Source organism: Stenella coeruleoalba, assembly GCF_951394435.1.
Source record: "Stenella coeruleoalba genome assembly, chromosome: 16".
In the NCBI taxonomy this organism is placed as follows: domain Eukaryota; kingdom Metazoa; phylum Chordata; class Mammalia; order Artiodactyla; family Delphinidae; genus Stenella; species Stenella coeruleoalba.
The window spans coordinates 53706135-53722521 of NC_137162.1; the positions used below are offsets into that span (position 1 = coordinate 53706135).

The 16387-nt window shown below is 42.0% G+C and overlaps 1 protein-coding gene and 1 long non-coding RNA gene across 3 annotated transcripts in view; one reads left to right on the top strand and one right to left on the bottom strand.

Moving 5' to 3' along the window:
* Positions 1 to 16387, bottom strand: part of LOC307174955 — a 110099-nt gene that overhangs the window by 72229 nt on the left and 21483 nt on the right. The window lies entirely within an intron of this gene.
* TMEM254 (transmembrane protein 254) lies at positions 5436 to 12979 on the top strand. Of its 2 annotated transcripts, none has more exons than XM_079900613.1 (4): positions 5436 to 6133; positions 7278 to 7381; positions 7568 to 7627; positions 11250 to 12979. In XM_079900613.1, exons 1-4 carry the CDS (start codon positions 6044 to 6046, stop codon positions 11368 to 11370), a joined length of 375 nt encoding a protein of 124 aa, XP_079756739.1. In that variant the 5' UTR covers positions 5436 to 6043; the 3' UTR covers positions 11371 to 12979. The 2 variants fall into 2 exon arrangements, with proteins under 2 accessions (XP_079756739.1, XP_079756738.1); XM_079900612.1 differs by lacking the exon at positions 5436 to 6133 and adding an exon at positions 6310 to 6517.

Genomic DNA, 16387 nt, shown 5'->3' on the forward strand with positions numbered 1-16387 from the left:
CTTTCCTCATGTCAGGATGTTACATAAGTTTCAATGACCTGACTACCCTTTGAGTTTTCAAATCTGTATGGGGACTTGTATAATTTTGTTTGCTTTTTTATCCTGTTAATCTTGTTACCAATCCCCAACAGGTCAGTGACCCCTCAGTGGGTTCTTTCTTTGCCCAGAGTCACAAAGGCCAATCAAACAAAACCAGTTTCTGAATAGCAGAAGAGAAATTTTATTCACTGATCAAGGAATGGAGAAGAGAGAGCTCATGTTCTCAAAACACCTTCTCTCTGAAGGGAAGGAGGGAATTTTAAGGGGTAGGAGGCAGGCATATCATCAAGGCTCTAGGAAAGGGGTAGAGATTTCCAGAGCCAGCCTGGGGCAGCTGGAGCATGCGCAGTCTTCCATGCTTCTTTGCACAATGCATGAATTGTGCCTAGCAGAGTACAGATCTCCCGCTTGGGGCAGAAATCTTAGCATGGTAATGAAGCAGAGGTAACTTTCCGGACACTCCAGGTCTCATCTATGCAGGTATGTTCCTGTGGTCAAGTCAGAGCCAGTTCAGGGTGGCTGACCACTACATATCTCTAAGCACAGCTGCAAAACATCTCTCTCAAATACCAGGTGCTTTTGAAACAAACACAGATAAATCAAGGCAAGGATCCTTTAGCCCTCAGGGGCTGATATGGGTGACAATCTGTTTTAAATCAGTTTAATTATTAGATCAGCCAAAAAACCTAGAAGGGAAGAAGAGCATATTCTTCTGCCTGCACATTATCTTTATCATAAAGTAAATGCTTGGGTATATATCAGATCTGTCTCTGGAGTATCATTTTCCATTGGTTTATTTGATTCGCATGTCGAATACCAAATGTTTTTAATTATTATAGTTCATCATCGTGTGTCTTCATACCTAGTAGGCCAATCTAATGGGGGAAAAATGTATCTTATTTTTGCTTTATTTTGCACATCCCAAATTGCCATTAAGGTTGAACACCTTTTCATGTTCCTTGGCTATTCAAGTTTCCTTCTTAAGGAGTTCCAATTCATGTCTTTTACTTATTTGTCTATTATATATATTGAAGAATTCCTTCTTCCAGGTCTTTCAACTTTATTTATTGTGCCTTTCAAAAGAATGAAGTTTTATTTTTTAATAGAAATTTCTTTAATATGTGGTTAACTATTAAAATGTTTAATTATATTTGTACTCTACATTATAATGTTTTTCATTTTCATTTAGGTGATTTGAACTGTCACTCAAAATGTTATGACTTTTTTCCCCTTTCAGGTGTGATTGGGATAGGATACTACTGTACCCAAAGGGGCTTCTCAGAAGAAGTGAGAGATTCAGTGACGAAACTGGTTCCCCTGACACTCCGACTATGGCAGATGACTAAGATTCAAATGCTCCCACCCCTGCCAAATTCCATTATGTTTTTAACCTTCGAGATCTTTCTAGGATCTGGCAGGGAATGCTGAACACTACTTCAGAGGTTATCAAGGAACCAGATGTAAGTGACACACAAGAGAGTAAAACAAGTAACTTTTTTTTTTTTGTGGTACGCGGGCCTCTCAATGCTGTGGCCTCTCCCGTTGCGGAGCACAGGCTCCGGACGCGCAGGCTCAGCGGCCATGGCTCACGCGCCCAGCCGCTCCGCGGCATATGGGATCTTCCCGGACCAGGGCACGAACCCGTGTCCGCTGCATCAGCAGGCGGACTCTCAACCACTGTGCCACCAGGGAAGCCCAACAAGTAACTTTTTAATTATAAACTCTAAATAAGGAATGAAGTGTTAAATTGAGAAGCAGTTAACTTTTTTCTTTCCCTCTACAGTGTATAATTTTAATATCTTGCTAAGAAGTCTCTTTCCCCATTCTCTAAGGTTGTAAAATTCTTCTCTCATATTTTCTTTATTGTTTTCAATGTTTAGGTCATTAATCCACCCAAAGGGGAGAGAGAGAGAGATAAAACGTAAAGGGGTGAAAGATTTCTCTGCCAACCCGTAGGGGATGGAGGTCTAGGATACCTGGAGGATAAAGAAATTAGCTACTCCTGTTACGTGGGGAGCGGGTGAGTTAAATACAAGAGAGAAATCCCTTCTGAATCTCCAGCTGACATCTCCAGTTGACTGTGGGTTTCTTATAGATTGACATAAAATACTCATGTCTGAGTAAAGATCTTCTGACTCCTTCTTCTGGATTCCTTATGTGTGCGTGACGGGTTAATGCTAAGACCCTTTGGTCATGGGCTGTACTGCTCTTCCCTTTCATAGTAAAAGGAGGCACAGGACACTAAGTAACTTGCTGGGCTCAGAGAAAAGTGGTGGAAGATATGAAACCTAGCTTCCAATAGTCCTCTGATCCAAGCCATTTTGCGTCTTCAACAACTTTTATTCTAACATGAGTTATTTTCCAATAACTTCCTCACTGCAGATTTAACACCTGAAGAGAAATACTAAACAAAAATAGCTTAAAATTAGGGAATTTCTTGAAAAGTTTTGGTAAGGTAAAGGCTTGATCAGAACTGTACTTGTGGGGATTTCCCTGGTGATGCAGTGGTTAACAATCTGCCTGCCAATGCAGGGGATACAGGTTCGAACCCTGGTCTAGGAAGATCCCACATGCCATGGAGCAATGAAGCCCGTGCGCCACAACTACTGAGCCTGTGCTCTAGAGCCCATGAGCCACAACTACTGAGCCCAAGCGCCACAACTACTGAAGCCTGCTCACCTAGAGCCCGTGCTCCAAAACAAGAGAAGCCACCGTAATGAGAAATCCGTGCACCACAACAAAGAGTAGCCCCCGCTTGCCGCAACTAGAGAAAGCCCGCATGCAGCAACGAAGACCCAATGCAGCCAAAAATAAATAAATAAATAAATTTATTAAAAAAAAAAAAAAAGAACTATACTTGTGGAAGATTACCCTGTCACTTGTAGGACAAATTTGAAAAAGAGATTATTGAAGTGGTAGAACATACCTCAATTGGGATGACCCAGGGAGGCAGTAAAAATTAAACCGTGGTTTTGTAACCAGCAATGGCTCATGTGCCTGTGGCATAGAAAGCCAAACTCTGGTTGCAGGTGTTTGCAGCAAAGTCAGGATTTATCACAAATCTCAGAACCACTCCAACTTGGTCTTTGAGTGACGGGTTTTTTAAAGGGGAAGAACAGAAAGGCTGGGATTAATCATCATTCTGTGATATTTCTGTGACATTTCTTAATCATAGTTTGGGGAATCAGGATGTCCCTGGCTTATGATTCTCAGGCAAGTGGTCCATGGCTCTGGGGTCTATTAGCTTATCTTATCCTGGAGAAACAACCTGAGTTTGTACGTTAAGGGTGATATCTACAACACCAATTTTAGTCACCTGACTCTGGTTGATTAGTGTTCAGTTAATTAGTTCATTAGATTAATGGCCAGATGGGACAAAGAAAAGAAATAAAGTTTTGGATAGAGCGATTAATCATAAATTCAATTCAGTATCTTGTAATAATCTATAATGGAAAAGAATCTAAAAAAGAATATATATGTATAACTGAATCACTTTGCTGTACACCTGAAACAACATTGTAACTCAACTATATTTCAATAAAAATTTCAAAAATAAAAAATTGTAAATTCAGCAAGGTAACTTGATTTTAGGGGGACTTGGCTTCAGTTTAATTCAGAAAGATGAGATATCATGTTACTTAATCAACAGAACTCTTGACAGATGACTAGATATGAGGGCAGCCAAAGGGAAGAGCCTGGGTGCCTGGAAGAATGACGATGATATTAATGTAAATAGGGGAGTCTTGGCGAGGACTGACTCTGTGGATAATAGTGAACTTCTTGTCTTTAAGGTGTGGTGCCGTACCTAGTAAAGGTGACCGGCTGGCAACTGGAGAGAGGCTGAGACTGGAGAGATTGTTTTAGAGTCATCCGGAGGTGAAAATTAAAGTTCAAAAAGACTGTAAACACAGAGAAGATAATAGGAAACACCTCTATGTAGGGGACAAGCAGTAAAAGCAAAGCTGAGAAAACAGAGGTATTCAGAGAGGGAGGAGAACCAAGAGGGTGATGTGATGAAGAAAGATTAGAAGTAAGCAAAGCTCTTGAGCCCCGGTAAACCTGATACTGACAGGCACTGCGGTTTATCTGGGAAATGGACTGTGTCACACATTCTGGAAACCACTCTTTAAAACATAGCCAAATACAGTCATGAAAAAAATGAGGAAGCAACTTTGGCTGTTTCCATGTCAACTGAAAAAGTTCTGGAAATATCCCATAGGTTATATAAAGCATGGTCCTTAAGAGTGCTGGAACACTCAGCTACCACTTGACTTCCAGTATACCTACCCATTTACATGACTTCGGGTACCTCTCTGTGCTATTTCCTGTCTTTCAAATGAAGGACAATAGTCTATAGCATAGAGCTGTTTTGAGAATTAAGTGAGCTAATATTTCTAAAACAATGCCTGGAACATAGTAAGTGCTCAATAAACATCAGCTATTGCTTTCACAATAGTTTTTAAAGCCCTGTCTCTCCTGAAGTCTCATCAGAACACTTTGGCTTGATGTGCCTCCCACCCTGCATTGATGATACAGCACTTAGCACAGGGGCCTGGCAAATACGCCAAAGGCTCAGTAATATTAATAATCAAAACTTATAAAGCACTATGGGCCGGACACTTTTGTGAGTGCTATTGACTGAAAGAAAAATGCACAATGTAAGAGCTACGAGTTGAGTTTATGCAGTGCCTTACTGGGGACTACAGACCAAGAGACAGCCTCTCAGATAGCTCTGAGGAGGTAGGGGGAGAGGCCAGCACATATATGATTTGGGGTAATGAGCACATGCCACCAAGCACACATCTCAGTAGAAGGTTACTGCTAGTCAAGAGGAACAGATATCTCAGTTAATGATTGTAGTGCTTTTCTAAGTATGGGAAAATGCAAGAATCTGAGTTCATAAAAATTTTTTCCTGAAATATATCTAAGCATCTAAGGGCCTGTTTTGCCTGTTCTCCCAAAGCACTGAGCACGTCATGCTATTCTTCATCCTGAATTCCTTTCAGGGTGTCCTGTAGGTCAGCAACTGCAGTGGCTAATGACTTGCTCCTTGTACAGCTGGATGGTGGGCAACATCCTTTGCTTTACAGCGGTTTTATTACAAGTACTAACTCATGTAATCCACCCAAAACCTCTGAGGTAGGAACCAGTGTATCCCCACTTTACAGATAGAGAAATTAAGACACAGATGGGTAATGTAACTAGTGTTAGCTTACACGAAATGTTACTGGCAGAGCCAGGAGGTAAAAGTAAACCCAGGTATCTGTTCCACAGCCCCTTCTTGTAAGTGCTGTGCCACATCGGTCCATACATCTTTACTAATGAAGAGAAAGAGCATTATTTCTATTGACCTGAAACAAACAGACTGCCGAATACTTCTCCAGGAAAGATGGGTTTATTCTGCGATAAGCAAAGAATTACACTTTAGGGTCTGCAACCACAGCGAGCCACAGCACAAGTCGTGTGTCCCCCCCAGGGACATTGTTGTTCTTCTTACAACACTTGTAAGAAGAAAAGGAAGTTGGGAAGGCTATAAAAAACAAAGAGTCCATGGGTTTTCTTTGGCTGAGTCGTTGCCAGGAAAGAAGACAGGTCTTCTCCCTATCAGCCTCTGCTAACGTCACAGAGTGTGAGAGTTCCCCCTTCCAGTAGCCCAAGTCTATTTAATTGCACTTTCTATTTATTAATTTTTTTTACATTTCCCACAGAGCACAGCAGAGCTGAAGTTCAAAAATTAGATCCATAGTCATTAAGAGCATAAAGCACCATCTATTCCAACAGCATTATCTTAAGCCCCAGAAAGTGACACTCAGAGAGGGGTCTCCCCAGCCCACGAGGCCAGAGCCCATGGAGACTCGTTTTCAGTTTCAGGCCCACTGACTCTTCTCCCTCTGGGGAGGTAGGTGAGAGGAGGGAGGAGTGTTTGCCATGGCCCCGCCCCCATCCTTGCCTTCCTGCAGAGCAGAGGTGACCTGCTCGGCATTCCCTGGGACGTGCTGCAGCGATGGGGAAGGCAGGAGGAGATGAGACGTACTTCCAGAGGAGCAGTCTGTTCTGGGTCACTGTCATCACCCTCTCCTTTGGCTATTACACGGTAAGGGCAGCGGGCCCCGGGCAAGGCCATGCGAGGGGACAGAGTGCTGCCTTGAGCCACAAGATCCGCACCTACGACACGGAGAGGTCGCGCAGGCGCAATCGCGGCTCTCGAGCGCTCTAAGCCAGGGGACTAGACCCGGTAAGAAGACGCAGGCGCACCCGTCTGCCCGCGCCTTCCGCCTGTGTTGAGATCTTGAGAAACCGGTTGCCCACGCTTTCCCTATATGAAGGCAGGGAATGCTCCCCACCCCATGACTCGGTGTCTAGATCTTTCAAGATGGTGGTGGCGAAGGCGAATGCCGGTGGGGCTGCTACCTCCTGTTTCCGTACAGCCAAACCGCTGCCCTCGCTGGTCACGGTCCTGGGGCTGGGATATTTCGGGGTAAGATGTAGGGCGGGGTGCATCTGTTTTGGCCCGCCAGGCTCCCGTAGGGCGAGGGGCGCTGTTGGGGGGGCGGGGTCTTGCGCTTGCGCGCCTGGCGCTTGCCGAGGTTATTGGCGTAAGCGGAAGGTCGGTGGGCTTGCAAGCTTTCTGCTTGAAAATGTACCTGTGTTTGCGTCCCCACGGTTACTAGGGCTTAGCCAGGTTTGAATAGAACTCAAGAAGAAGGAGGTCAAGTTGACGGACAGTTCTAGGCCTGCCAAGTCAGGATAGGGCTTCCAAAGCAGAATGTTTGAGGCAGTTGGAATTGCTTGGAAAATGGGGGTAAACCTCAAGGATGGGTAGAATTTAATGGGTAAGAAGAGTTAGAGAGGATATACATGTTATGACATAGATGTGTCATGAAGACAGAGAATCTCTACTGAGAGGAGCAGCGACTTTTGTTTGGCAGACAGAATTCATTTAAAGGATACAGGAAAGATACCCAGAAAAGTAGGTTGAGGACTAAATTGTGAAGTCATTAATAACAGAAGTCAGCCAACCTGGGCACTAAATCTGATAACCACAGAGTTTCCTCAGCATAAATCTCCCACTAGAATCGCTTTCAGAAAATAGAAGTAAAGAATGGAAGCCCAGATGACTTAGTTCAGTTTCTTTGGTCTGTTACTTGTTCTTATAGAATCGGGATTATTTAATAGCCTCGGTTAAAAATAGATTTAAGTGACCTAATAGGCATTCTGTGCTTCTGGTTCTCTTTCAGTGGGTGGTCTTCTGGCCTGAGGCTATTCCTTATCAGAGCCTAGGGCCGCTGGGCCCCTTCACTCAGTACTTGCTGGAGCATCATCACACCCTCCTGCACAGCTGGTAAGGAGAGCTGCAGAAATGGGGTGTGGACCCTGCATCTCCAGTGTCCCCGTAGACCTGGAAGGCCCCTGGTGCCTTCTAAGAGTGGTGCTTGTTCACATGAAAGCACCTTTCTCTTGGGGGTTTCTGTGTTAGATTTCATCAGCAGAGAACCATCACCTTAAACTAGGCTGACTTTTGTTTCAGGTATTGGCTTGCGTGGCTGATTCACGTGGGAGAGTCCTTGTATGCCATTGTATTGTGCAAGTAAGTGTTTTTAATAGGTCTTTGTCGCTTTTCTCTTGGTATCTAATATAAGTTGAGAGTAGCCACATTTAAATAATTCATGCGCTTGTAGGCCGAGAACACTCTCAGGTAGAGTTGAATCCCCACACTGAATACTGAGCCTGTCTCAGTACCCGGAGGGAGTACTCAGTAAATAGTTAATGAATGGATTCATTTGTGTTAATGAGTCAATTATTTAGTCATTTAATTTAGATGATTTTTCTTCTTTTTTTCAAAAGTCTCTGTATAGCCCCAACTAGAAGAAAAGATTAAGAGGTTGCCTTCTAGTTTGAAAAAGAGCTGTATTGACCTAGCCCAATGATTCTCAGCCTAGTTTCACCACTGAATCACCTGAGGAGCTTTCTCAACATTCACTTCTCTGGTTTCCAGGCCCAGAGATCCTAACGTAGTAGCCTTGCTTCAGAGGTAGGAACATGTTATTGTTTCAAGGTCTGTAGGTGATTCTGGGATGCACTGCAGGCTAAAAGTCCTGCGACTAGACCCTACTCTACAGTTGCCAGTGCAGGATAATACAATGTGAGAGAACTGAAAAGGCTTTTCTTTACATTTAGACTTTATGTAAGCACACAGAAAGTATGGTGTAATGAAAGAGATAGTAATGCCAGATTGCTTTGCAATTGATTATTTTTCTTCTGGTCAAGATTAATTACCACCTCTGTTTTTGCGGTATTACTTCTAAAAGTGGAAAATAAGATACTTTATTGTTTTAATAATAAAAGTAATGAATACTTCTTGGGTACACACTATGCCAGACAAGTGCTAACTGATTTAAATAGATTATGTTCCTCCACCTTCTGGTTTATTAAACAAGCTGGACTTTGTAGGCGAGGAGGAGAAAGCAGCTTTATTTTTTCGCCCGTCTCCACTCCCCCAAGGATTACTGTCTGTCTCCCGCCTTAGCCCTGGACGAAATCTGAAGCAGGTGCATAGATTTTCCAGTCACTATCTCATATTATCTGGTCAAGTCCAGTCTATTCATTAAAACTATGAACTTTTATCTAATTCAGAACATCTGTTCTCCTCCAGCTGGGGCTCAGCAGCCTGCTGGGGGGAAGAGGGGGTAGTTGATGTCTTCCCTCTCATTCCAGCTTTGTTCCCTGTTCACTAGCGACAGCTGCCTGTGGCCCCTTGGGGTGCTGGGAGCAGTTAGCGGAAGCAGAGCACAGTCTGCCTCGTGATCAGGCCGCTGGGTGCTGTGGTGGTTGCATACCCATTGTTGACTCTTTCTCTCCAAAGGAGCCTTGGTGGAGTTTTGAGAAACCGCCCATCACTAGGGATCTCCCTTCTGCAGTTCCCTTGATGGTTCCTTCAGACCTCAGTCAGTATGTCACTTGCAGTTTTCCCTTAGGATCTGTAATGGGAGTCGTGGTGGGGGGCAGTTTCCCTTTTATTGAGATCTCTTCTACCCTTTAGTTAGGCCTCTGGGGCGGGGTTGCTTTTAAGCTCACCCATGCCAGTGCCCTTCCACAAGACCTGTAAGGCTCACGATGACAGCTTCCTTATCCGTCCAGCAGGATAAATCTACAAGTGCGTGCAGTTCCCTGGGCAGCCAAGTACCAGTAGTTAAATGTCTGAGTTAGATATTAAGCCTCCCTCGAATTACTGGGGACTCTTGCCAGGCTGAGTGGTTCCATTGAAGCTGTTCTTTGGGCTGACTTGGGATAGGAAGTGCCGCAGCACTAATACCTCCTTGTAACGGCCTCTTCAGGCTGTCAGTGAGAGCTTAGCTCGGAGGTGTGTGGTCCAGCCCTCCACATTATAGTGTTGGAGTACTTTACACCTATTTTGTTATCGTCATTTGGAGCCTCTAATGAAAACGAAAAGACTCAAATTGAAAATCCTGCTCTCAAGTTCTTTGATAGGCAGTGGGAGAAGAGGCATAGAGAGGTGAGGGCACTATTCTCACATTCCTGAAATCATTTCTTTATGGCCTAACGTGTTGCAGTGTATCATTGGTGACTGTAAACCAGAATGAATATTCCTTTTGACTTATGAACGAATACATTTAAGTGAAAGAATCATGAAGACATGTAGAACAATTGGAAGCCCTACCCCACATCCCACTATCCAGCAATAAAAAGAAATTGATGAATTCCATTTAATCAGACATAAGACTTGACTGAACATTCGACTTTATAGCCACCATATCTATATACATATAGATATAAACTCTTGTATAACTTTTTTCTATTGTCATATATGCCTGTTTTCCTGTGTCTATACCTATAAATTTACCTCATTTCATTAGTACATAGTATTCTATTATATAGATGTGCCTTAATGTATTTAACAAATCCTCCTTCTGACAGACTTTTAAGCCTCTAGTTTTGGGGGTTTTTTTTTTTGACTATTATAAATAATGCTGCGTAAATGTGAATTTCTTGTACATCCTGGCTCACTTTCATATATATTTCATTTTTCTATTGTTTGGTGGTAGAATGTATGAAGATAGTTGATTCTACTGACCTCACACCCAGTGACCTTGATACATTCATTTTTTAGTTCTAATAGTTCATCTGTTCATCTAATAGTTCATCATTAATAATTTAAAAGATTCATTTTTTCTAGGTACACAATTGTCTCTAGAAATAAAGACAGTTTTATTTCTTCCTTTCAATTCCGTATACCTTTTATTTATGTTTTTTCCCTCGTTGCACTGGCTAGTACATCCAGTCCAGTGTCAACCAGAAGTGGTGACAGTAGGCATCCTGGCCTTGTTCCTAATCAAAGGGAAAGCTTTCAGCATTCTGCCTCGTGTTTTCTCTAGAGTTGTATAGACCTTCTCTGTCAGAATAAAGAAGTTCCCTTCTCCTTCTAAGTTTTCTGAGAACTTGTATTGAGAATGGATGTTGAAATGTATCAAATGCTTTTTCTGCATTTATTAAGATGATCGTGTAATTTTTCTCCTTTAATCTGTTAGTGTAGAAAATCATGTATTTTTACATATATTTTTTAAAATTTTGTTTTAAATGAAAAGGCATCCACATGAGACTTATTTATATACCGATGAGACTGTAGCAAACCATTCCCTTCATCTGGGCCATTTTCTTTTGAGCTTGGTGTTCAGCAGTTTCGTTTGAATGGCTGTATAAACAGGTATTTATTATTACCATGTGCCAGGCCCTTTACTAATCACTTTGGATAACTTATCTCAAAAATCATCTCAAAACTTGGTGAGATAAATACCATTATTCCTATTTTTCAGACGAAAAAACTGATTCTGAGAGAGAGTGATTTGCCCAAGGTCAAGCTGGTAGTTGGCCAAGCTAGATTTACATCTGGTCCAAAACACTTGCTTTGAAGCCATCCCAGTGCTTTCTAACCCTATATGCTCATCAAAATCACGTGAGAAACAGTTTCATAATACCATGTCCTAGGCAGTAGCCAGATTGCTTCCCAGGGAAGAGTGTACCATTCTAAATGCACAAGAAAAACGAAAATCAATGAACTAAGCATTCAAGTTAGTAAGCTGGAGGAGAGCGCAAAATAAGCCCCATGAAAATAGATAGAAGGAATACGTTTTTAAAAAACTAGAAGACAATAACATTAAAATTCTGGTGGATAAATTTTTCTCTTTTTTTAGGTCTAAAGGCATCACGAATAGTTGGACTCAACTCCTCTGGTTCCTGCAGACGTTCCTTTTTGGGATGGCATCTCTCTATTACTTGATTGATTACAGACCGAGACGCCATAAACAAACTTAAAAAAGATATCCAAAAAAAACTGAATCACTGTTTTTGTACACTTGAAACTAATATAATATTGTAAACCAACTATACTTCAATTTTAAAAAAGAGAGAAAATATAGCATATAAAGTTCCTAGGAGATAAAAAAGATGCTCAAAAGCTTTCTCCACACTGACATTCAGCCTCACCTTTTTTGGGGGGTGCTGTGTTTACTTGATCTTTCTAGAAAGTTACGACCCTCTAGTTATTCACTGTTTTCTTCATCTGCTCTGGTTAAACTTGAGTAGATAGTAGGAAAAGATCTTAGCTTCCCAGTTCTGCAGACTATCCTATTTGGCAGAGGGCTTCCAGCTACCTTCTTGCGGTCCTTGGCTGTGTTGGCATTCTCCCTGTCACCTGGTTTAAGCCACATACTAAGTTTGCTTGTTGGGATATCTTTGCTCCTACCTTCTGATTAAAACACCTTACCCTTACCACCACCATCTTATCAGCTCTCCTTTCCCCCAATTTTTTTTCCACCCACCTGGACCAAAATAGAGTGACACTTCCATAACACATCAGTTCCACCCACATTTGTTAGACACCTGTGAGGCGGGATCTTCTCCTTTCAGGCTTCCATTTCAGATTATGGAGAAAGATAAGGAAGACAAGCAAGTGCCTGGAATGGGGCGGGCCAAGAGGTGACACAGGCACAGAGGACATCCTGGGAACCAAGAAGGAACGACTGGGGAATGCTTTCTCTGCTGCTGCCAGCCAGAAGTGATGCTTCCCTCCACTCGGACCCTCCAACATAGTGCTCTGTACATGCAGGATCTGATGTCCACCTTCAAGTCAGGACCACATCTTAAGACAGCTTCGTCTTTTCCTCTAGACCTGTCCCATTGCCTCACACACAGGTGTTCTCTCAGTGTTTACCGAACAAAGGAGGGAAACTCTGATTTCACTTTGCACTTGTTCAGCATCATTCCAATTTTTATCTGAAAACTGCAGAACACGTTCAGTGTACCCTTGCATCAGAGAAAAGCGCAGGACTGCCCTTGACTGGTACCGCCATGTTTCTGTGGGTCCCCTGGTGGGAAACCCGTACCTTTTTCACACTTTCCTATTCTTGGTCACTTTTTCCAGACACTGTAGATGTCTCCCTCCAGTTCTGACTCACTCAGCCATTCCTGTTCTAGAGAGTCTACACTATGGGTTCTCCAACTAGTTACTACCTCTCTCATTCACCTGGTTATAACTTAACTACTGACTGGTTGGGGCAGGAGGGTTACTGACTCACCTCAAGGAGCCTTTAGGGCTCCTTTCCTGGAGGACCGCCTGCTTGTTCACTAGGGACTAGACCTTATTTTCCTTCCATGACACAGTAGGTCATGTTATTTGTTTTAAGCAAACACTTAAGAGAAACAGCCCCCCTTCCCCCAAAAAAAGAGGCCTCAAGTAAAAGCACAACCATGAAAGATGATGGACTATGAACTGGTTTTGGTGGAAATCAACTTCTGCACATAAATCCCAGTCTTTCCCTCTGTTTCTCTTGTGATTAAGGGGTTGTTATTAATGGTGCCAAGGATAATATGGCAGATTACTGAATGAAATGTATTAAATTGAATAAAATGTTGGGAATGGTGTCTCCAATCAAATGCTTTTTTTGGTCAGTTTTGATAGTATTGTCACACATTGGATTCTACTCTTTCTCAAAAAGACTCTATTCTGGAACTTTGTAGCAGGGATTTTTTTTTCACTGATAAAGAAATGCAGAATGCCCTAGTTGTAGGACATAGGTCTTCCTTACGTTTCTAGAGCTGTCTATAGTCCACTTAACTCCTCCATGTACACCAAGTTGTGGGTGGACATAAGCATCTCCTTTCATTGCAGGATTGGTCCCCTGTTTCCACTACATCTCATTCAGTGTTTGATGTAGTCTGCAGCAAGTGAAAGGAGTACTCTGATTTTTTTTAAATGCCGAAAGTATAAAATGCTGTTATTTGGGGTATTGTCATGGCCTAGAGCAAAAAAAGATCTTAGCAAACAGTGCAGGTCATTCATTTTATAGACCCATAAGCTGCATCCCATGGAGGTGAGGTAACACACAGAGGCCAGACTAACTGGATCTCATGTTCTGCCTCTTCCTCCCCCGCAGTCCAGGAGCCTAGAAGTAAGTCTAAAGCAAAAACCAAAAAGAGACAGCTTCGTGTTGCAGTCACAGTGGTGATACAGGGGAAACATCTATGTTGAGTTTGGATGAGAAAAGGCCAGAGGCATCTTGTTGGAAACAACCATGGAGGGCAAACAGACTAAAACCCCAAATATATCAAGGGCAAGTATAGTTTGGAAGGACAAAAAAGCAAGCCCCAATGGCGGGAACAAAAACAGAAAACTAATGACCTCACAACCTAAAAACAGGCCAGATTTATAAACTAACACTATTTCCTACATTCAACATGTTTATGAGTCCATTGCAATCCAACTCCAAACGTTTTATAAGCCATGGTTTTAAAACAAGTCTAGAGTTTAAGAGGCTATACTCTAGATGTGTAAAGAGGTTCTTTAGCAAAACAACTTGCCATCTGGGAGCCTGTATGTATTTACATGGAGGGCCTGAAAACGCCAAAGAAACGTTGGAGAACCTGCCTTTAAGGTTAGAGCATGGAATGCAATCACATTGTTATTGTTGCTCAGGGCCCTTGCTGGAACCTTGTTAACTAAATCTCTTAGTTGAGCAGCCTGGGTTGTAAATATCATTTTTCCTTTCCTTCTTATCAGCACAGACAAAAAAGAATCTAGGGCGCCTGAGTAATATGTTTGTAAGTCTATGAGACCCTTCTCTCTGCAAGGCTCCTTGTCCACATCAAATTGAAAATTATGGTTCCTTTTTTCTAAACGTTGGACAATGAGAGTGTGTACTTATCATTTCACATTTCTCTTTATGAAGATCTATAGTCTGATTCCACGGTGGACACTTGAAAATCCTATCCAAAATACTGTATTTGCAATTCTATCCACAAACATTTTAAGATGGCTCTTAAGGTACTTCCCTGGTGGCACAGTGGTTAAGAATCCTCTTGCCAATGCAGGGGACACGGGTTCAAGCCCTGGTCTGGGAAGATCCCACATGCCACGGAGCAACTAAGCCCATGCGCCACAACTACTGAGCCTGTGCTCTAGAGCCGGTGAACCACAACTACTGAAGCCCACGTGCCAGAACTACTGAAGCCCGTGCACCTAGAGTCTGTGCTCCGCAACAAGAGAAGCCACTGCAGTGAGAAGCCCGCACACTGCAACAAAGAGTAGCCCCCGCTCGCCGCAACTAGAGAAAGGCCATGCGCAGCAAGAAAGACCCAACGCAGCCAAAAATAAATAAATAAAAAATAAAATAAAATAAATTTATTAAAAAAAAAAAGATGGCTCTTAAGCTTTCTGAATAGGATTGAGTATACTAATTGTTCCATTGCTGTTTATAGTAAGGCATAAAGTTGGATTGTGGAAAATACCTTTGGTGTACTAATACTGTTCAGGGAAATATTCATGAAAGAACTTTTACTTTTTCCTGTACCAACACATTGCACTGGATGTTTGTAGTAAATAAAAAATTACTCAATATAAATTGTCACTAAAATTGGAATCTTGACATTGCTGTAAATAAAAGAGAGGAGTGACATCTATAATATAGAGAAATGTTCCCTGAACCTCGGACATGGAAGGACCACCCTCAGAACACAAATCTCCTTAAGCAATAATAACTATGAAATGCCACACCTGGTTAGTTTGTTCATTATATTTTTCTCTAATACATATGAGAATAAAGCATACTTTACATCGATACCTAAAATCACCATGCATACTAATGCTACCTTCAGCACGCTATTAATAATCAAAAAGTATTCTACTATCCACCGAGACTGAAGTTGGGATTTACCTGGCTCCAGACACAGGATTTTAGGCAAGTCTGTCACCTTCCTGGACCTCAATTTCATCATTAAAAAGAATAAGAATAATGTTACATTGTGGCTGGGATGAAGATAAAATAGTAAATTTAAATGAAATCATCTATGTAAACCAACTTTGTAAACTGTAACATTCATCAAGAGTATAGTTTTTACTGGAAGGTTGGTCATGGGTGATGATGTATCCTGAATTTCTCAAACTTGACGGTGCAGATGGATTCTGTGAGATCTTGTGAAAATTCAGGCTCTGATTCAGTGAGTGTGGAGCGCGTCCAAGATTCTGCATGTCCAGCAAGCTCCCTGGTGATCTTCAGACCACTTTGAGTAGTAAGATTTTTAGAGAAAATTTAGAATAAGAACCCAAATGGTTTGACCCTGATTTCGTGAGGCTTGGGGTTGATTTCTAGACATGACAACATGTTTGTGTCAATAAGAAGCACAGCTAAACACCCTCACTGGGAGCTCAGCACTCAGTATAAACAATCCTTGGAGTCCTGACAATCGGCAAAAAGCACTGCTGTGGGGCTAAAAATGCTATGAATACAACAAAACAGAAACAGACTCACAGATATAGAGAACAAACTAGTGATCACCGGTGGGGAGAGGGAAAGGGGGAGGGACAAGATGGGATGGGGAATTAAAAGGTATAAACTACTATATAAAATAGATAAGCTACAAGGGTATATTGTACAGCACAAGAAATATAGCCAGTACCTTATAATAACTTCAAATGGAGTGTAATCTATAAAAATTTTGAATCATTATGTTGTATACCTGAAACTAATATATATTGTAAATCAGGTATACTTCGATTTTTAAAAAAGAATTTTTAAAAAGCTGATGAAATTAGCCAGTTGGCATATCTGCATACTCCTCCCTCCTTGAGAATAAAAGTTTGGGATTGAGGTCTTTTGAAAGTAAAAAAGAACTCAATATTTTTCAAATATTTATTTTTATTCTAGACACCGATATGAAATACCTAACGTCCACAACTCTTTGAGGTAACAATTTAAAGTTGAGGACACTGAGGGGAGATCCCTGCCCAAATGGCTGACCAGCTCAGGCCACTGACTCCTTCTCCCAAGATCAAACT